Source organism: Panicum virgatum, chromosome 8N (genome assembly GCF_016808335.1).
Source record: "Panicum virgatum strain AP13 chromosome 8N, P.virgatum_v5, whole genome shotgun sequence".
Lineage (NCBI taxonomy): Eukaryota > Viridiplantae > Streptophyta > Magnoliopsida > Poales > Poaceae > Panicum > Panicum virgatum.
In genome coordinates this window covers 36,529,706-36,552,423 of record NC_053152.1, presented here as the reverse complement: position 1 = coordinate 36,552,423, position 22,718 = coordinate 36,529,706, and the positions used below count along the sequence as shown (strand labels likewise).

The following is a 22,718-nucleotide window of genomic DNA, read 5'->3' as shown; positions in this document are numbered from 1 at the left end:
TTTCGTGACGGAAAGCGTATTTTCTCGATGATAAAGGATGTTCATGTAGTGTTCGAAAAGAGTCGCGGCAGCCAACCAGTTCCGAATGATGAAAATGGCCATGCACCGATGTGGAAGAAGAAGTCTATATTGTGGGAGCTACCTTATTGGGAAACCTTGGAGGTCCGCAACGCAATTGACGTCATGCACCTGACAAAGGATCTTTGCGTGAATGTACTAGGTTTCCTTGGTACTTATGGTTAGAGAAAAGATACACTCAAAGCAAGATGCGACCTGAAAAAAAATGAAACAACGAGAAGATCTTCAACCTGAGAAGAGAGAGAAGGGACAACACTACTTATGTCTTGCTAGCTACACTCTCAGTAAAGAGGAGAAGCAAAACATGTTTGATTGCTTGAATAATATAAAGGTACCGTCTGGGTACTTGTCAAATATACAAGGAAGATTAAACATGAAGGGAAAAAAGTTCACATATTTAAAATCTCATGACTGTCACGTCCTGATGACACAATTGCTTCCAGTTGTGTTGAGAGGTATTCTACAGGAGAATGTTAAATTGGCAATCATGAAGTTATGTGCTTTCCTCAACGAAATTTCACAGAAGGCAATCGATCCGGAGAAGCTCATACAACTACAGAATGACGTTGTGCAATGCCTTGTCAGCTTTGAGATGGTGTTTCCACCTTCGTTCTTTAATATTATGACACATCTCTTGGTTCATATTGTCAAAGAGATAAATATTCTGGGACCTGTATTCCTGCACAACATGTTCTCTTTCAAGAGATACATGTCAGTTCTTAAGAAGTATGTTCGCAATCATTCTCGACCAGAAGGATGTATCGCCAAGGGCTATGGAACAGAGGAGGTCATTGAGTTTTGTGTTGACTTTATTGATGATCTTAATCCAATAGGAGGTCCCCGTGTCACGCCACCAGGGGAGATTGAAGGGAAAGGGCATACTAGGGAAGAAATCTAATATGCACATCCCAGAGAGTGAAATCCGCAAAGCAAACTTCACAGTTCTACAAAATTCATCTCTCGTGGCTCCATATATGGCTGAGCACATGAATATCGTAAGGTCTGAAATCCCAGGGAAGCCTGAGGCCTGGATTACTAGGCATCACATTGATAACTTTGTTGTTTGGTTTAGAGCAAAGTTGATGGGTGACGGCACGATTGCAGAGCAACTTAAATGGCTGGCAAGGGGCCCATCAATGACAATCATGCAGTATCAAGCGTACGAGATTAATGGGTATATATTTTCACAAGAGCTCAAGATGAAAAGAGCACCAACTAAAATAGTGGTGTGCATATAGACGCAATAGGCAATGATGGAAATAAGGACAGCTATTTCGGAGTCACAGGGGAGATATGTGAACTAGAATATGGGCCTTTAATGATACCTTTGTTTCGGTGCCAATGGGTGAACTGAGCTGGAGGCGGCATAACGATAGACCGGTATGCAATGACAATTGTAGACTTCAAAAAGATTGGATATAAAGATGAACCATTCGTCCTAGCCAAGGATGTCGCACAGGTGTTCTACGTGAAGGACATGTCAAGCAAGCCTAGGAAAAATGCAGTCAAGTCCGACGACGAGCCAAAACGCCACATAGTTCTTCCACGAAAACGAAAAATCATTGGAGTTGAGGATATTTCGGACAAGTCAGAAGACTTTGATCAGTTTGATGACCATCCTCCGTTCTCGATTGATGTTGACCCAAGCAACTTGTTAGCCAAAGATGACGCTCCTTATTTACGTCGCGATCACGACCAAGGGACGTTCGTCAAAAAGAAAATTGTAAATGTTCCATTAAATAATGTTGAGTCATAGTATTGTGTATCCATTATGTTTTACTTTATTGTTCATTTAATGAAGTGATTTTTGTAATATTTATTTTTATTTTGTAATCATAAATAATATAAATTAGTATTGTTTACCTATGTATTAATTACTCGTTCAGTATTTGCATCTTCAACATGATCCTCCACTATTACCATTTTTCTTGATCTAAATAACATATATTAGCATTTTTATGATTTTTTTAAATATGTTACACACCAAAAACAATTAAAACGTAAATAAAACAATTTTCTATAATTTTTCATGATGCAAAGTGCCCTACAAAATTTTTCATGATGCAAAGTGCCCTACAAAATTTTTCATGATGCAAAGTGCCCTACAAAATTTTTGCATGTTCAAAATATTATATCCTTCTATTTTTAAATGCCTTTGTCAATTTATTACACAATAGAAATGCATAATCTATAAATAAAATAATTGGTGCAAATTAATAATTTTGGAGTGTTAGTACCGGGCAGAGCCTTGGCCCGGTACTAACCTGTCTCCACGAAAAATTCCCACCAGTGGGAGCACTTTAGTACCGGGCAGAACCTTGGCCCGGTACTAATGTGACCAATTTAGTACCGGGCCTTGGTTGCGTCCGGTACTAAATGTCCCAGGAGCCAGTTTAGTACCGGACGGAGCCACGGCCCGGTACTAAACTGCCCTCCCTATATAAGCTCCTGGGACTTAGATTGATTTCTCATTCGATTCCCTCTCGATCTCTCTCGCTCTCATCGATGTCGCCGGCCGCCGCCGACCCACCCGTCACCGCCGTCCCGCGCGCCGCCGCCGCCGTCCAAGACCGCCATCGCGTCCATCCATTCCGCGTGCTCCTCGACCGACGAAGCGCCGTTGTCCCGCTCGTCCTCGTTGACTGCGCGCGCCGTCCATTGCCGCCCCTCGACCGCCGGCCCGCCGCCGCCGCCGCCCCTCGACGACCGCCGCCATCCATTGCCGCTGCCCCGCCGCACGCGCAGGACCCCGCCGTTGCACCGAGCAAGGACCTCGACGCCGATCCTCGCGGCCGACTGCGCCGTCCCCCTGGACGCCGACCGTGCGCCGCCCGTCGCCCGACCTCGACCGCCGCCGCGCCGGCCCTTTGCCTCCCCGAGCTCAACCGCCTCCGCCCGACCGCACACCGCTGCCCCGACCGCCACCGCACACCGCCGCCCCGACCCGCGCCAGCCACCAACGGGCTGACGTAAGCCCTTTGCTGACGTCAGCATTGCTCTGTGCTGACGTCAGCATTTTTTTAATTAATTTGGAAATATTTGTAAATAGATATGAAATAGGTAGAAAATTAGAGAAAATAGGTAGAAAATTATAGGAAATTGTTGAAAATTATAGGAAATAGTTAGGAAATTGTAAAAAAATATAGGAAATTGTAGAAAATTATAGGAAATAGTTACGAAATTGTAGAAAAATATAGGAAAACTATAGGCAATTGTAGAAAATTGTAGAAAATATTTGAATATTATAGAAATTTATGAAAAAATTGTATGACTTTCTAGAAAATCATAGAAAATATATGGAAAATCATAAAATGATGTACTTGTTGTTGAAAATTGTTAGAGAATCATGGAAAATCGTAGAAATTAGATGGAAAATCGTAGAATCATGTATTTATTGTTGAAAATTATTGGAGAATCATGGAAAATCATAAAATCATGTACTTATTGTTGAAAATATGATGTACTTATATATGAGTTTAAAAATTTTCATGTTGTTGCATTATGATGTATTTAACTTATATCTGAGTTTACATAATTTTCATATTTTATGTAAATTTTGTTGTTGTTGGATTGTGTGTCACTTCATGATGTATTCAGCTTGTAAATTTAAATTCTAAATTTATCATTTATTGTTGCTTTAATTTCGTGTAATTCCATACAACAACTCCGCGTCATATATAATTTCATATAACAACTCCGCATCATATACAATTTCGCGTATCACATGTAACACCGCGTATTATATATGTTTGCATAGGGATCAAGAAGGATCCCTTTCAACGTGATTTCGAAGACGAGTACGCCCTCCATGAAATGATACAGGAAGGCACCCAGCCCGCAGGGTATCTCCAAGAGGATCAAAACGAGGATGATGGCAGCCAGTATCTCAATGATACTGGTGATGGCGATGCAGAAACTATGGAAGATATGCATGTGGAAGATGACATCCCCGAGGTATATCTAATTCGATCATAGAATATAAGAAACTTATGTATGTCAAACGTGTAGTTATATACACACACACACACACACACACACACACACACACATATATATATATATATATATATATATATATATATATATATATATATATATATATATATATATATATATATATATATATATCATTTCAGGCTTCCGGATCGAAGAGCTCGAAACATAAATGAGGCTCCAAGAAAAAGATGGAGGGGCGTACCACGATCACCTCGTTGCACCCGGATGGGGAACCCAAGTCTCCCAAGGGGGTTAAGACGACGGTGGTGAATCAATGCGGATGTTATGTTAGGGAGAACATCCCGATTAGCTTCAAGCTCTGGAAGAAAACCAAAAGCACTGATAATGATGCTGACATCATCCCTGAAACAGAGAAGCAAATGCTATGGGCAGATGTCAAACAACACTTCAATTTCCCAGAGGACAAAGAATAAATCTTTAAGGATTGGGTCATGAAGAAGATGGCTATTTCTTTCCAGACGTTCAAGAAGAACTTGAACAAAGACTACATTAAGAAGGGCCACGTGACAGACTTCGAGAAGCACTTCAAGTAGCAATGTCCTTTTTGGGATGCATTTGTGCAGTACAAACTGTCCGAGACCAGCGAGAAAAGGACAGCACAAGCCAAAGAGAACGCGAGCAAGAAGAAACACTTTCATCATCTTGGGCAAGGAGGTTATTCGATGGTGATCCCCAAATGGCAGAAAATGGAAGATGACCTCACTGCAAGGGGAATCGTACCGGCGACTTTCGACTAATCGCAGCGAGTAGAGCATTTCTTCTACGCTCATGGAGGCTCCCTAAACCCGGAAGATGGCTCACTTATTACTGGCGACGCCATAAGAGAAGCGGCCAACAGGCTAGATGAGGCACTAAAGGCCGTGTCCGAAGGAACTTTCAAGCCGGACAGAGAGAAAGATGAGCTGACGTACGCTCTCGGGACACCGGAACACACATGACGTGTGCGAGGTATGGGTGTAGTTCCATGGAAGCATGGCTTCAGTGCTGACATTGAGACATATCGAAGCCGATCCAGGAAGAAGGCTGAACGGGAAGATAAGATGCGTGCCCTAGAACAAAGGATAGCTTCGATTGAAGGGGCAATGGCAGGTAGCAGCTAGGCACACCAACAAGAAGCCAGATCAGCCGCCAATTTGGAGAGCAGCCCCGACTCGCAATGCCGTAGCAGCGTCGCTTCCACGAAGCACCCAGCCGGAGGTGAACCCACAGTGGTTGCGGATGAGTCAGAACATTATCGGTGGATGACATCAGCGTGTGGACACCCTGCGAGCTTCTGTATCAGCAGAGGAAAAAGATCAAACTGGTTGCGCACGGCATTACTGAAGTGCCTGTCCAAGGTGGGACAATTCATGGCAGGCCGATTTCGGAAGGATATGCTAGGACCATGGTCGATCGAGTCGAGCCAGGATGGGAAGACCTCGATCTCGAGATCCCTGGAGGCGACGGAGAAGAGGAACTCGGACACGCCGTACACACATGGATCTGTTGGAACAAGCAATACATACGATTGGCCTCTGGGATACAATTTGCCGATACATCAGCAGCCCAAAGAAGTCCCAGTCAGAGTCCAGCTCCGAGATCACCACCGGCAGCACATAAGAGTCCCAATCCAGCTCCGAGATCACCATCGGCACCACAAAAGGAGTCCCAGTCTGGCTCCAAGAATAGCACCGGCAGCAGAAAAGAGTCCCATTCCGGCTCCTGATGATGCAAGGGACTCAAGTGCCAGCTCAGGGCCTTCGATCCCACCGTCACCACCTCCGAAGGTGAAGAAGGAGAGCGCGAAGCCTTTGGTCCTACCGCCACCGCCTCCGAAGGCAAGGAAGAGCACAAGGGTCGTGTCGCCTCCTAAGAAGAGGAACACCCCCAAGAAGAAGAAAGAAAAGCCTCCACCACCGAAGATAGCATAACATAAGACTCAGGAGGAATTCGATGAAACTGTGCGCGAGCAAGTCAGTGCTCATTTCGCACCAAAAAAGCCTCCACCGGTGCATCAATGGTCAGAGGCAGATAAGAAATACTTCAGATCTTTACTCCAAATAAAGTACAGCGCACCCCTATCGGACTACGACAGCCAGATCACAAAGTCCTGGGAGAAGCCAAGAAACTGTCTGCGCAACCAAGTTCCCCAACTCGGACAACAGTCAAAGCAATCGATACCCCCGCTCAAAGTCCTCTCCGACTAGGATGCAGCTACTGCTCAGTTTGTGCTGGAAAGCGGCCTCACAAAAGCTCAGCTGCTCGAAGAGGCTCCAATCGAGGTTCACCCAGGGGCAAATAAAAAACCTTTCGTGTTGGGGGAACCTCTTATGTGGGAAGAGATGATTCCGACACTACCAACTAGGATGCGTGAGTTACATACATGGTACATGAAAGCAAGTGCATCGAAGGATGTATGTTTCCGTGCCCGAATACAAGATAGGCATTTCCATCGGGGGTTGGATGACATATGGATTTATTTTGAAAATCTTTATGATCTGTACCATCAAGACGCCCTAGACAAGTCTCTCCTCTGTGTATTTTGTATGTAAGTGTACTTCGTCTTACCCTTTGTATATAGTACCATAGCTCTACTAATTATGTGTTTTCTCATCCTCTTCCTTCATTTTTAATCGTGTAGGATGAAGGTTCAAGAATGCCAGAGAAAAGGGATATATCACGTCGGCTTCATAGACCCATGTAATATACATGAGGAGAATGTCAGAAATGGCCTAATCGGACCGAGAACAACATACTCAGGGCCTTGCATAAGCAGAATACTTGTCAATTCATTCTGCTTCCGTACAACTTCGAGTGAGTTCTTTATCTTTTTTCTTGGCTTCACTGTATATATGTATATATATATCCAACATTTCTTATACATATATGTGCATGAAACAGGTTTCACTAGATCCTTCTTATTATCGAGATCGATAGATGCCGAGTTCGGGTGTACGACTCCTTGAGGAAGCCAACATATTATTACCAAGACCTCATAAACATCATCCAAAAAGCATGGGCTCGCTTCCTCTAAAAACATATAGGAATATCGTCACCTCCAGCCCTACTAGAATTCACAACTAACTGGCCGATATGAATACATATCGCACATCTACTTTTGTTTCTTTAATCAACATCAATATTTCATAACCCATATATATATGTATGTATGTATATAAAGATTTTGAGACAGGCGGAAGGAAATAACCTATGTGGCTACAACGTTTGTGACTACATGATGGATTTTTGCTGCCGCAGCTCGATATCACAACATGAATTCAATGTACGTAGAACAACATTACTAACAATTACCTGCATTTAGTTCCGTCTAGGTACTAATTCAAAATATTGGTGTTTGCGCTTGACAGATTTCTTGCATGGAGAATGACCTCATCCAGCAGAAAAGAATAAAAGCAATTCAAGAATCAATCTGTGGATTCCTCCTAGATGAGGTCATAAATCTAACTGGAGAATTTTACACGAATACTAGGATAAGTGTGGGTCGAGCAGATCCGAATAAGGACATCAGCGATGATGAGGCGCCTAAAGACCCTTAGTATCTTGTAAAAATTTGTCGGACAAAACTTATGTGCATGACGACTTGTAAATATATTATGAATCCCGAATTTATTATTAACATATTTATATTAGAAGTACATATAATATTTCAAGTTTATGTAATTATAATAAAGGTATTCAATTGTATGCTAGATACGAATACGCAGACGTGCTATAATGTGAATACGCAGATGTACATAAATACGAATACACAAACGTATACAAATATGAATTAGTTGAAACCCAAAAAATAGAAAAGCAGAAAAGAAAAAAAAACATTTAGTACCGGTCGGTGTTACCGACCGGTACTAAAGTGCACATTTAGTACCGGGCGGCCTGACCGGTACTAAGTGGCGGCCCACTTAGTACCGCCCAGGCGGTACCGGGCGGGCACCCGGTACTAACCGGGGGTTCCCGCCCGGTACTTATGCGACTTTTTCTAGCAGTGACACATATATATAACCCAAACTTTCTTCTGGATATTGTCCAAGTAACATAACTTTCCTAGCAATTTCCACTCCCTAGTACAAGTCATGGTTCACTATCTAAAAAAACAGGTACATGTCATGGTTAGAGATATTTGTTAGGCATCCGACATGACAAAGTGTAAGGAACATGACACCATTTATGCCATTTCGAGTGATTTTGGTGATCGAATGACAACACAACACTTGGACTAATATGATTGTTAAGATGAGAAAAAATAGGCGTAGCAAGGCCCGAAGGAGTACGTAGTGGCATGTTTCGTAGAATTGTAAAATTGTAGTGGCATAATTCCAATATGACGAATTGTAATGGCAGATCAGTGAACTCAGATAATTTTAATGGCATGGATCCAATTAACCCTTTTATTTTTGTTTATTTTCGTGATCTCACCAGCCAAATCCACTTACCACTTGCATGTACCGTAAGGAACAAAGAGATGCAGCCTAACCATTAGCCGGTTAAGGTTATAAATTTTTTGCAAGGGTTAAGGTTCCAAAGGTAAAGTCCCAAAGGGTTACCGCTAGGTTGAATCGATAAACACTCGGTAGTGAGCAAACCGCAAACGAGACGCATGGCAGTGGGGCCCACCTTTGTAACGGCCGCGGCAAGAGCAGCGATGTCCGTCACTCTTGTGGGCCGCTGCTAGGTCGGGGGGCGGCAAAACGTAGGACCAGCGTATATGTGCGCGTACACTTGTCGTATTTACTACTGCCCATGTACACATATACACGTCGATTTATTCCTACTACGTGAGCAATTAAATTCTGGGATAAGGAATTATCCAAGATGAATCAACCCAACCCCACCCATGCATGGGGGAAGAGAGAGACGGTCGCCGAGCGTGTGGGCCCGGGCCGGGATCGGCGTCAAGCACTCAAGGTTCCCGTGACAAATCTTACAAAGGGGCCATATATCTGGATTTGTATTGAAAGCCCGGTAGCATTTCCCTGCTACTACTACAGTAGCAGCACCCCACAGTGTTCTTCTACCGACCAGACCAGACCAGACCAGACCAGAAAGGGTTAATAGTAAACCATGTACACTGCTAATTAATTACCGTAGCAGCAGCAGTAGGAGTACAAAAATGTGCACGCAGGGGAGCGAAGCAGGTCGGTGTCTGCAGCGTCAGCGAGCGACGACTGCTTGCTGCCTCCTCCTCCTCCTTGTGGCGCCTGTTCTGCAACTAGCTAGCTTTCCAGTAGGCATCAGCAATGTATATGTAGTATGAAGTAGTCCTTATAGATAGGTCCCACATAGTGGTTCTTAGTTATTTGTATACCCACACAATGGTAAGATCTATATGGTCATCATAAGTGGGCCAACTATCAAATAAAAAATCAATTAAAGCCCAAGCATCTTTCTTTGCTGTGCCTAGAGAGAAGAGGAAGAGAGAAAAAAAATATTTGTTTATTGTTATGGACAGGCCATAACACTAAAGACTATTTTAGGAATCTTTTTTATATGGACTGGTGGTACAATGTTATGGACTACTTTTAGGACTGCCACGTAATCTATAAGGACTGGTTTTTTTTTTTGCACATTGCTGGTGCCCGTACTCCCGCTCTGCCGCCTCTTCCTGCTGGCTGCTCCTGCTGCTGGATTCTTTTCCAGTCCGCGGCTCGCGCTGGCTGGCGCAGGCCGCAGGGGCTCCAGCCATAACATGCTTGTAACCAGATCATCAGAGGCTGTTACTTTACTTACCACAGGACTGTACGTATAGCTCGACGTATATGGATGCCTTGTATCTTTATGCCATTCCGAAGGTCGCTAGTTTAAACCAGAGTTGTTCAACCTGTTAGATTTCAAAAGTCAATCTTTTCTTTCCTGAAACCTCTCACTACTACATAAACGATTTGTAGGGACATGTGAAAACACATTTTTAGGGGTGCATATCTCATCCGCCCCTATTTTTCGCAACTAAAAATAGTTATTTACAGGGGTGGGTACGCTATCCACCTCTGAAATTGCATTTGCAGGGACGGGTCACCCCCACACCAGCCCCTATAAATCCATTTCTAGGGGCAGGTAACACCCATGCCGTCCCTAGAAATGGATTTGTAGGAGCGGGTGAGGGGTCACCTGCCCTCCAAACAGAATAAAAAATAAAAAAGTCAGCCCGCAGGCAGCTGTCCGTGTCTCGGCCTCACGCCGCCGCCGCATCATCCGCGTGCGCTAGATCCGCCACACCGCCGTTCGCGCGCGCCAGATCCGCCAAACCGCCGCCGGGGACCCTCGCCGCGGCCCGGCCTCCCGCCACCGCCGTGCGCCGGCCCTGCTTCCCTCCGGTGGTCGCCGCGCTCGCCGCACCCTCCAACCAAATCCGCCGCCAAACAGGAGGCCCGCCGTGCCGTCCGGCCAGATCCGCCACCCAGCAGGAGGCCCGCCGCCTCCCACCAGATCCGCCGCGCTCGCCGCGTCCGCCACTCGCTCCTGCCGGCCGCAGGAGGCCCGTGGCCGGGCGTGGGAGCGCTATGGAAGAAAGAGGAAGGGAGAGAGAGGAAATAGATAAGGTAGAAGAAGATAGAGTGAAGAGATAGAAATAAAATATAAAGATGTGGCCGTCGGAGCTCGGTGCACTTGCCGAAATATTTTAATCCTACGCGCTCTCGGCATTCAAACTCTTTAGGGGCGGGTGAAAGGGTGACCCGCCCCTACAAATGGTATTTTTAGGGGCGGGTCCATCCCTAAAAATAGTTCATTTTTAGGGGCGGGTGAGAGGGTAATCCGCCCCTATAAATTTATTTTTAGGTGCGGATCGGCTGCTACAGTAATCCGGCTCTATTTGTAGTAACGGGTCAAATTTTGGTCCGCCCTTACAAAAAGTCGGAGGTGTTGCTACAAATCAGTTTTGTAATAGTGTCTGTGGCTTGCTTAGGTAGAGTCAATAATTATTAATTTTGAAGGTATCCGTCTGTCAATTTTCGCACTTCTCCGGATGGTGGCACGTCGACTTGACGCAAGTGAAATCAATTGTCTAGGCATCCAACCACAGTTCCGAGACAAGCAAATAGAAGAAACGGGCCACTACCACCATGCTGGCTTGTTGGGCTTCTCCAGACTCTTTCAAATGGGCTAAATTAGTCGTATGGTAATTTAGAAATGCAAGGCTTAATTTTGAGAGCCATTTAGAGAAGGCAAGACTCCTCCAAATGGGCTAAATTAGTCTTACGGCCTAAATGGTCTTAATGTCACAAAAAAAAGTAGGGAAGGAGTTTTTTTTTTTGAAACAAGGGAAGGGGGGTGGGGGGCCTTTATACAAAGGAGTTCGCCGGAGGCAGTCTATGTTACAAAAGTTGAATCCATCGGAGGCTGAAGGCTGCTGTGCGGTGCTGCTACAACTGCATGCATGCAAAGGCCAGAGGAGCATTGCAACAAGCATTTTTAAGAAACTACTATATATGGTGAAAAAGAAGCAACGAGGTCTCAATTATGATGAAAATAGACAAAATATTCGAAACATGAAAAAATATATAATTATAAAAATAGGTAAATGATATGTATAAGAAAATATATAATGAAATGTATAAGTATATAATTATAAAAATATGTTCGAAACATGATATCACTACGAACACAACTGCTTTTCTAATAATGCATTGCATTCTATTCACTACATAATGGAGATGGTGGCACGTATTTAAAGTTAAGTTATTCAAAAATAGGTTGGATAACATCAAATAACTACTAAAAACTATCATAAATAAATTTAGCATGGTTAAAACATGAAATACGGTGGTTAATTCCTCGGATCATGTGTTGCTTTTTATAGAATTTATTAATTCAAATATCTGCACCTACTTACAATCATAAGTCTGGGGAGCCAAGTTTGGGTAGCATATAAATGAAGAGGTAAAAACTTCATATGATTGAATTATCAATGCCATATGTTCCCAAGATCTGAAAAAGTATAATTAAACCTATTTGAAAACTAACATATGGAAAAAAAATCTGAAAACAAGCATATAGAAATAAACATGACTTTAAAAGTGCACATCAAGTCAACTCAATGAATTTTGCACACCAAAAATACCAACACTAATAGCTTGTCAGTGTACAATCTTATCAATACTTCCAAGCTCTCAGTTCAAATAATCACATATTACATGATTGAGATCATCTTTCCACGGTATATCTCAATGTAGAGTGCAAACACTCTTTTTAGCCCAACCATTCAATAGGGAAAGAAACGATTTCAATGCATCGAAACAAAAAAATTTGTAGAAAAGAACATTATTCCAAGTAGAATGTCACCCCTCTATGCTTTCCATGATGTCCAGACGCTTCCTTGCAATGCTGACATAGGGAGAAATAAAGGGAGAAATAAATACATTGCCGACACATGTAGACCAATCAAATGATATTTCATCCTCTAAGCTAATGTATAGTGAGCAAATTCACCTCACAGAAAGCATAATGCTCCTGAAAAGGTACAACATGTGAAATAATAAATAATATTTAAAAAAGACATAGTGGTCAATTGAGCATTAAATCATCAAGTCAAACAAAAAATGTTGCAAGACGGGGACATTAGAATCAAAGGCATCTAAATTGCAGTCCATCTAAATCTTGGGCTTCACAAGCACATCAGATTTCCATACACTTGAGTTTATTCACTAAAAAGTTTTTTTCAGTTGTATGCTTGAAGCAATCTACCAGATCGATTAACAACAGCATTTTAACAAGGGAGCACGATTCACATGCGAAAAGTTACATATCTCAACACAGAGGAAATGCCAAATTATACTTGACATAGATACTGTTTGGGCACTACAGTTTATTCATCACAAAGGCAGCAAAGACAACTAAACCGTATATACTTAATAATTCATAAACACATGGTTTCCAAATGATTGACTTGTTAATATAATTGCAGTGTGTAGATGAAGATTTACCTGAGTTAAATTTCATAATTAATCCTGATCATCTCCAATCATCCAATTTAACTATTGCAGACACTATCACCCAGGATGATGATGTTCATAATCTCAGAACATATCTCCAATCATGGCACTACAATGCCGGGCAGCTGGAAATTAAAAATCCAAGACAAACTGGAAGTGAAAGGACAAAATCAGGAGGGAATTGCGAAAGGGAGGCCTTATGTATCACAGTGGTTACTTTCTCCTAGGTGCATATGGAAGTAATTAGAAGGGCTCCCAATTTAATATTAAATCGAGAGGGCTCTCCTTTAGGAAATAGGTTACTATGAACACCAGTCTGCTGTACGTAGCATGAGGTGACAATGGATTTATTTCAGTACTTAAGAGGCAAGGCTCCATCCAGAATTGCAACGCGAATTACTGGGCACTGAGGACCTCAATCTCGAACACCAGCACCAAGTTTGGTTGAATTCCCCAGGTTGGAAATCCGCTGGCTCCATAAGCATAGTCCAGGGTGCCCTAAAGCAAGAGTACTCAAGTATCAGGTGCTAGGATACAGCTAAGACAAATTATTTTGAACTCGAGAATACAAACAGCAATGCAGATTGACACTTTATCAGGCAAAAATGCATTGCAAAAGGCCTAAAATCCACAATAAAAGCATGTTTTTTTTTGTTTTTGAACAAGTTACTTCCATCAAGAGAGAACTGCCATGAATAACAGCACTTAAAAGTTGCAGTACAGATGAAATGCGCCGGAAGGGTAAAACAAACACATTCGGGCAATCAAGCTAATTTAACATCTCAGGAGTATACCTGGATACGAGCAACTTCACCCACTTGCATGGTCATAACTCCCTCATCCCATCCTATAAGAAACAAAGCAGTTAGCGCAACCTTGATGTGAAACTGGACTTGAAGTCTGGGACTGCCCATGAACAATGACAGATCACTTCTGGGTGAAAAAGAACTAAAATGGTTCAAAGATCCCAACAAGGCTTCAAGAGAGTTACTACTTCATCAAGGAAAACATGATTGACAACCATAGCTTAAAGAGAACATAAGAAGCAGAGGCAAACAGTGCAAGTTTGGAGCTCTATCACAAGTAAAACATCATCAGAAGTAAGTTCATGCTCCATTTATTATTAATAAATATCAAAAGTACAAGTTTGATAAAAGAATACAATAAACAACAAATCTGGAAGCAATCAGAGTGGTCGGACAATTGAACCCTTGACAAACCATAAACCTAAGTGATGGACCATTAGAGGTGATGGCAATAGAACTAAACTATAGCGAATTAGGAATCTGTGTGAAGATAATTAACAGATAGTGATTATGTAATATTTGAAACAAATAGCACTGTGACATGGTTACCTTTGATCACTGAACCCAGACCAATGTTGAAACTGAATGGCTGCTGACCTTGGGTCCTTGGTGCTGAAAGGAACAACAGCAGAATATGAACATAGAACAGCATATGTAGACTGAACCTATCGTTCTAGACTGAACATGAAACACACAACTTTATTTCCTTGAACCTGAATAAAATGGAGCTCCAAAAACCAAGCTAAAAAATTATTAAATGATTAACTAATGATTGCGTGAAAGGGTGCTACACTATTGCACAAAAGTGACACTAAGAACCAGATAATTAGCAAGGTAATTCAAAATGACACTCAGTTCTCAAATCTGGCCCAAAGACAAAGCTTCCGACTTCTTCAATTCTACTTCCCTTGCTTGCACCTCTTGCCCCCTCCCTGGTTATTAAAACGACGTTTAAACGTCGTGAAAACGATGTTTTCACGAGAAAACGTTCTTGTGAAATCGACATGTAAATACAGCTATAACAAAGATGAAGTATCCACGCCAATGTGTCAAAACTACAGAAGTAGCTGGGCATTCAACTTGATTAATCCATGGCCCAGCCAATGAGTCACATGACATAGCTGCAACGAAGCACTAATACCACAAAGATTTATCAGACATGTAAAAGGCACCCACACCCTATGCTTGGTATAACCTCAGTTCAATAGCTATAGGCGGAGAATCACTTGTTTTTGTCACCCCTCAGATCCCATGCTTTGCCCGAGCAAACCTAACCTCCATGTTTGCAAACAATATACAAAAATATAAGGCCAATAGTAGTAGAAAAATGTATCCAGCGATAGCAGTAGCAGCAACAAATCAACTCAACTTTGACACTTCGTGTTAGCAAGCGACACAACCCCCCCCCCCTCCAAAAAAACAAATACAAGGGTAACAGAATAATTGCAAAGGGAGTCATGCATCTGTAGCTCTGTACTCTCCTTTCGACTTGGTTAATCCATGCTGCAACCACGGTCGCATGAGATAGCTACAACAAGCTGCTCAAAATTCCAAGGCGATTTAATAGACAGCAATGGTGCCGGACAGGTAGGTTGTATTTGCTCGCATCAAAAGTATCTTCAAGGTACTACGGGGCTCACGCAAAACTGCAAAAGGCACAGGCACCCACGCCCTACGCATACCCAATCTCTGTGTGGTTGGGCTGGCACAGGGCAGGATTTAACCCTAATCCCCCACCAATCCGCAGTGGGAATCCGCAGCCAGACATCGAAACAGCATGGATTCAGATGGAGGCAGAGAGGGGAGGGAGTTCACGAGTACTCACGGCGATGATGTCGCGGTCGCGCCAGGGGATGTTGTCGCCGCCGGTGAAGAAGTTGCCCAAGGACTCCAAGAAGCGCCCCATCTTCACCGCCAGGAGCAGCAGCAGCGGAAGCAATGTGGGCGCCTCCATCCCCGACTTCCTCTTGAGCAGCGAAGGTGGAGAGGAAGACGAAGCAACGCATCCCAGGCAAACGCCTCCGAGCATCAGAAGTAGCGCGAAGAGAAGCAAACTGCCAGACGCCTCGTCGGGAGAAGAGCGCCTGACGGCGCATGCGGGCGAGCACGGCGGCCTCCTCCTTGGACAGGTTCTGCAGCCGCTTCTCGTAGTTCTCGGCCCGCCCGCCAAATCTTCCTCAGTACCTCGGGCCGCCCGCCGCCGCTACCGCCGCTTGAGACCCAATCGTTTCGTTGGAGGGGATGGGGAAGAGAAGCCTCGGAGGGGAGGCCGAACCCCACCGCATCACCACCTGCTCCGCCGCCGCCTCCAGCTCCGCAGCCAATCCGTCCATGGGTGGCAAGCTGGGTCGGCGATGCGGCCTGCGGATTGGGAGGAAGGCGATGGGGGGAAGGGCCGCGCTGCAGCTCGGGCGGATCGGGGGTGCAGGTGCGGCGCTAGGGTTGGCAAGGAAGAAGGGAGGAGGAGGGAAGGTGTCGATTGATTGACGAGCTGATATCGGAGGCGGGGACGTGATTGGTGGGCGCTGGTGTGGGTATAGATCCGGCGCCGGTGGAAAAAAATTTAGACATGGGGTGGAATTGTATGCCGCGGGTGACGAAATGAGTCTGCCTCCAGATTTCATTAAACTTTTGAGCTTATATATGGGTCCTTAAAAGATGGTTTGTGAGGGGTAGAACTAGGTAAGTCTTGGTACATACTAATTTCAATTGTTTTGGATCCTTATAATATAGATAGATAGATTTTGTGGTTGCGGTAAATTAATTAGCGAAATCTAGGCTCGGTTTATTTGGCTGATGTTTGATGATTTATTTTGGGATGCGTAGGTACTTCAAAGTGATGGTTTGCCAAACCATCAACTAATGTGATAGCTAATCAGTCCCGGAGTACGCATGCAAATAGTTTTTGGAAATCACATCATCGCTCACAAATCCTCCACTAACAAATTCTGGAGAATGCTTGGAGTTTCTTGCCCGATCGAGGGTGGGCAAGAAAGACCAAAATTGAGAGGCCGAATCCAACGAACCAAGAATCTGAAGTGATCAAGCCCTAATTTATTCTTAGGGAGTAACTAACTGAATTTAGGCCGGTTCGTTTAATCCAAGGCATCGGTAAAAGCTTATAAAACTGAAGTATATACATAATCTCATTACAATTTCAGCCCATGCGGTCCAACACACACTTTTTCTAACCGCACCCCAGCTCTATATACTCAATCCAATCCTCCACCCCTTGACAGCGAATCCCGACGCCCGGCTGCCACCCCACCCAACCGCCACCCCACCGCGTCTTTTTTATTTTTATATTTTTTAAAATCATTTTTTACAGAAATATATTTTCGGTTTCATAATTTACAGTTTTGTACCCCTACCGCCCGACTGCGGGGCGGCAGGGTACCTGCCGCCAACTGGCGGGGCGGTAGGGACCTGAATGTAAATAAAATTTATTTTTAATCGCATTTTGGCCCCTGGGGGAGCCTGCCGGCCCCCTGCCGGGCGGCAGGGTACCTACCGCCAACTGGCGGGGCGGTAGGCCAGGCAAAAAAATATTTTCTTTTTAGTTTCCATAACAGTGAACTTCTAAATTCAATTAAAAATTATAGAAAAATCAAAAAAATGCAAACTAAATTTTGGTAGGTTTCTTAAATCAAGATCTACAGAGAAAAAATACTCATGCATGTGAAATGTCAATTTTGCCCCTCTAAAATTTTAGGTTGTGTTTAATCTAGTTTATTTTGTATCTGTTGTTATGTTTGTCTAAAAATCTTGAAAATTTTGTGGTAGCCTACTTTTTGCATGTGTATTTCACTGGAAAATTTTCAGGTGCATAGCCTAGGTGCATGTTTGTGGATCTATTATTCTACTGCTAAATGACGGAAATCCAACAATAATATATCCACAAATATGCACTTAGGCTATGGACCTGAAAATTTTTCAGTGGAATACACATGAAAATAGTAGGCTATCACAAAATTTTCAGGATTTTTAGACAAACAGAACAATAGATACAAAATAAACTAGATTAAACACAACCTAAAATTTTAGCAGGGGCAAAATTGACATTTCACATACATGAGTATTTTTTCTCAGTAGATCTTGATTTAATAAACCTAACAAAATTTATTTTGTATTTTTTTGATTTTTCTATAATTTTTAATTGAATTTAGAAGTTCACTGTTATGGAAACTAAAAAGAAAATAATTTTTTGTCTGGCCTACCGCCCCGCCAGTTGGCGGTAGGTACCCCGCCGCCCGGCAGGGAGGCGGCAGGCTCCCCCAAGGGCCAAAATGCGATTAAAAATAAATTTTATTTACATTCAGGTCCCTACCGCCCCGCCAGTTGGCGGCAGGTACCCTGCCGCCCCGCAGCCGGGCAGTAGGGGTACAAAACTGTAAATTATGAAACCGAAAATATATTTCTGTAAAAAATGATTTTAAAAAATATAAAAATAAAAAAGACGCCACCCCACCCAACCGCCACCCAAACTCTAGCAACAGCGCGCACCTGGCCGTGCCTCCGTCATCCCACCAGCGAGGCCTCTATGGGCCGTTGACTATGCCTATTCCAGCAACGACAACTCGAATTAGGCATGTGGCTGGCGGATATTGCAATAGTGATCCGACTTAGAGCATCTCCAACAAACTTTTCAAAATAGACTAGCTAAATTTCTATTTAGCTATTTATTTAACTAAGATTGATTCTATATATTGTGATAGAGTCCAACGGACTAGTCGTCGATTTATTCAACTCTCCCCCTCCACACACACCCACATTTGAGTCCCACGCTATTTTTCTCTTTCACCTTCCCTCACGCATGTTCTTCCTCCCGCTCAAACCTTCCCTCACTGCCGAGCTCCATTCCAACCCAAAATTCGTCACCACCACTCGTGTGTTCCTCAATTCCTTGTACATGTAGTTTCCCCAATCCTCCAGCAAGCCATTTGCACTAGTAGAAAACACGCCAAAGGTTCACCTCAAAAGTACTAGAATGAAGATGAACCGGGACCTATGCTAGCATAGGTGCCGGTTCATCTTCATACCGGTATTTTTGGGTTGATGGGACCTATGGGTGAGCCTTAGGTACCGGTTAGTGTTAAGGGTCTCCATAGGTACCGGTACTAGTTACTAACCGGTACCTAATGCTCTCCATAGGTACCGGGTGGTGCTAAGGCTCTCCATAAGTACCGAGTGATAAATTTTACATTAGTACCGGGTGGTACCACCAACCGGTGTCTATGGATGAGCCTTAGGTACCGGTTGGTAACTAGTACCTGGTACCTTAAGAGCTTTAGATGCTGGTTGGTTACCAACCGGTACCTTAGGCTCATCTATGGGTTACTTTAAAAGGAAAATATCTATCTTCTCATCAAAAGCGATGCATAGGTGAGATGGTAAGAAAGACACACGCGAGACAAGAGATCCTGAGTTTGAATCCCACCCAGCCATTTTTGCCAAAAAAAATACTAGCCTTAGGCACCGGTTCTTCTACCCGGTGCTCATGATCATGACTTTTGGTCTCGGTTTCCGGGTACCGGTTCAAGAACCGGTACCTTAGTCCTTTACTAACCGGTGCCTATGGGCACTTTTCCAATAGTGTTAGCCGTTTCTGGTCTGTGGGAGCCGATGTGGTGACCATGCCGTGGCCGAGGGGCCGCCATTGAGCCCTAGGCTCCGGCCTGGCCCTCATGCGCGTTTCTGAGGAAGCGTTGGTTCTCCCCGAGCCGCTGGCCGGCAAGGGGAGGCACTGCAGCGGCCAGTCACCGTGGGCGTCCCTTGCCGGATCAGGTGCTGCCACGTGCTAGCTTCTGTCCTTGGGGAAGGGGAAACCGAGGGAATCTTGAGCTTTGCGGGTGCCCAGGGGTTCTCTCCACCCAAGCCCCGTCAACGGCAAGGCTGCCGGCGGCGAGCTAGCCGCCATGGGTCCGAGCTCCGCCGCCGCGGAGGTGAGGTGGCACGCGGTTGGACGGGGCGAGGCGTAACCGGTCGGCGAGGCGGAGCCGGATAGGGCGAGGTGCGGCCAGCGGATGGAGGCAAGGTAGCGTGGGGGAAGGACTGGAGAGCGGATTCGAGCGGTGCCCGCTCGGTGTATGTGGCGACCGAGGAAGCCAGGATAGCGAACGAGATAGCGAGTGGAACATTATACAGAGATTGTTGGATGCATATTTATTATGATTTTGCTAATTTTAGCTATTCAATTTATTTTACAGAGTCTCCTAGAGATACTCTTATCACCCTGCAACGGTGACAACCATGCAGCCACACTTACTTCAACACTTCGCAGCACAGTGCATGGTGGGAGTCCGGGTGAGATGTGAGGACGGCAACATCAGCTAGAAAGTGACGAACGCATGCATCCAATCCAGTGAATTCTGTTGCCGATAGAATCCCCAGAACTGGATGCATGTATTGTTCACTCTCAAGGCACCAACACTAAAATGGCAAATATAGAAGTCACCATTACGCCGCAACCACCGCCCCTAGGTTCCATGAATCTACTGCCGCTTGGGTCCCCCTCCTCTCTTCCTTTCCGGTCGGTCTTGCCAGCAGTCAGAGGAGTGTGGACCCATCCTCTTCGTGGATCTAGTTTTTAGTAGGTTCTTTTTTTTTCTGAAGTTTGGTTCTCTAGCGATATGATAGTGATGATGGCGTTTTGGAATCAGATCTCTCCAGTCCTTTTCTACCTTGACGACGTCCGATCTGGCACCGATAAAGGGCCAGCCAGGGTAAATTCTGCAAGATCTTAGCAGTTGCCGGTTGGTGTGTCAACCACGGGATGCAGTTGGGTCAATTTTGATGTCCCGAGTTCAGTACCTTCCTTCAGTTTAGAATTTTGATGTCCCGTGTTCAGTATCTTCCTTCAATTTATTCTACAGCAAGATCCGGATCCTCGACCCCATTGTTCTGGTGGTGGAGGATTGCGCATGCATACGTTTGCATGGGGTGATAACCTAGCTAATGTTCTTTCTGTGGATTGTAGATCTCGTTGGTAGCAAGGTTTCACGGTCTCCAAAGCTTTGTGTGGCAGGGTGGTGTTTGCAGTGTTGCTTTTTCATACTCCTTGGTTAGTGTTTTTTTCAAGCTCGCTGAGCTGCGAACAATACTCCGTAGAAGGAAAAAAGATGATCGACAAAGATCTTCAATGTAATTTTATACTTTTAGTGGCCATTTTGTACCAAGTTGCCCTTCTTTTGTTTCAACATTTGTTTTCCTTGATCAATATAGTTACTTGAAAGATTTGATTATATTGGATCAATCTGCAGAAAGAGATGGGACACTTTATCTCCCCGAGCTGCCTCTCGCGGGCGGCGGCACATGCAACAACCCTAGTCACCGCCGCCCAGCACCCATCCACCTCTCCCCCGCCATGCCGCCACCAAAGCTGGCCGCCGAAAGCCTATGTGGCAGCGAGACACTCTTCCTCTTCTCGCCCTGCTTGTTGGCGGTGGCTAGATCCGAATCCCAGCTGGAGCGGGGGGCTGCGCCATCGTTGAGGAGCGTGCCCTCGCCTAGATAAAGGGGGGCTAGAATTTCACATGATTTAATTGGACTAAACTATACATGACTTGAGAAAACAATCAAAAAGATATTTACCAAATTAGGTCTTTGCACATACCATTAGCAATATAACATACAAATCTACATAAGAACGATAAACCATTTCCTTTTCTTGAAAAAAGATCAAGAAACCATAGAACCATGAAAGGGAGGGAGAAGGAATGGGATCAAACTGATTGTTAAAGCCATTGATGTGGAGGATGGCCCAACCAAGTCTACCCATGAGCCTTGGAGGAAGGGGCTCCTATATAACTTATGGAAGATATATAAGTTATCTATCTATAAAGCCCATTAGGCCTAAATTAGTTTCAGCATTTTGAAAAATAGTTCAACATTTGAAAATAGTAGATTCAACATTTTTACATACCATTTCAACATCTCAAAAAAATAGATTCAACAAATCAAAATCTAGATCAACATTTTTTTTCAATCCATCTTCTCCGGCGCCGGCGGGGAGCAGGGAGCGGAGGCGGCGGCGTACGGCGCAGCAGCCGCAGCGGAGCACCAGCAGCGCAGTGCAGCAAAGCAGCAGACAGCAGCAGCATGCGTGGTAGAGCAGCAGCACGCGGGAGCAGCAGCATGTGTGGCTGAGCAGCAGCAGCACGCGGGAGCAGCAGCAGCGCTGCAGCGCACAGCAGCAACGCGCGGCGGCATGTGTGGCTGAGCAGCAGCAGCACGCGGGAGCAGCAGCAGCGCTGCAGCGCACAGCAGCAACGCGCGGCGGCGGCGTGCGGCCCGCCAGCGCGCGCGACGATGGGGCGGCGCCGCGGCGGCGCATGGTGAGAAAGGGGTAGGAGGAGGAAGAAGATAGGATTGAGAAGATCCAACGGATAAAATAATTTATTCGAATCTTAAACACTGGAAGTTGTAGAAGAAAAAATTTTCCAGAAAATATATAAGATTTCCGTCGGAGGAAAGGGCTCTGCCGGCCCAGCCCTTTGGAGAGAGGGCCTAATCCAGCCCAGCCTGGCCGTTACCTACGGAGAGCCCACAAAACGCCCTAACATATCTGTTTCCATTGATGCAAGTCGAGCCCTCCTCCTAGGTCCGTCTCCAAAAAGTTCCCCTATGGAGCTAATTAATTAGGGAAATCTTTTTCTTAAAAAATGGATCCTCTTGATTAATGTCACTATATTTTTTAAGTAAAGTGATTGCTCTGTATTCAAATATGGAAACGGCTAATCACATAATATTTGGAAACCAATTATTAATTTTTGGAGCACATCAAATCCAAATTTACTATCCCATTTACTCGCGTGCACATTGTATTGGCCTATAAATTGCACCCCAAAGAGCACAAATTAAAGCACAATAGCACAGAGATGGGCGTTACGGATCG

The 22,718-nt window shown here is 44.6% G+C and overlaps 1 protein-coding gene across 2 annotated transcripts; it reads right to left on the bottom strand.

Moving 5' to 3' along the window:
• Positions 1 to 12,111: 12,111 nt before the first annotated feature.
• Positions 12,112 to 14,753, bottom strand: LOC120685390 (peptidyl-prolyl cis-trans isomerase FKBP12-like). Of its 2 annotated transcripts, XM_039967275.1 has the most exons (5): positions 14,375 to 14,753; positions 13,814 to 13,866; positions 13,011 to 13,517; positions 12,517 to 12,537; positions 12,112 to 12,411 (listed from the first exon to the last, which is right to left on the bottom strand). In XM_039967275.1, the coding sequence occupies exons 1-3, from the start codon at positions 14,475 to 14,477 to the stop codon at positions 13,416 to 13,418; spliced, it is 258 nt and encodes an 85-aa protein (XP_039823209.1). In that variant the 5' UTR covers positions 14,478 to 14,753; the 3' UTR covers positions 12,112 to 12,411; positions 12,517 to 12,537; positions 13,011 to 13,415. The 2 variants fall into 2 exon arrangements, with proteins under 2 accessions (XP_039823209.1, XP_039823208.1); XM_039967274.1 differs by lacking the exon at positions 12,517 to 12,537.
• Positions 14,754 to 22,718: the final 7,965 nt, after the last annotated feature.

Excerpts from the sequence above, each read along its gene's own strand:
- LOC120685390 (XM_039967275.1), bottom strand. The coding sequence starts at position 14,477 with ATGCTGTTCTATGTTCATATTCTGCTGTTGTTCCTTTCAGCACCAAGG. Across the intron at positions 13,867-14,374 it reads TCTGGGTTCAGTGATCAAAG|GATGGGATGAGGGAGTTATG; the intron begins GTAACCATGTCA and ends TGTTTCTTATAG. Across the intron at positions 13,518-13,813 it reads GTGAAGTTGCTCGTATCCAG|GGCACCCTGGACTATGCTTA; the intron begins GTATACTCCTGA and ends CTCTTGCTTTAG.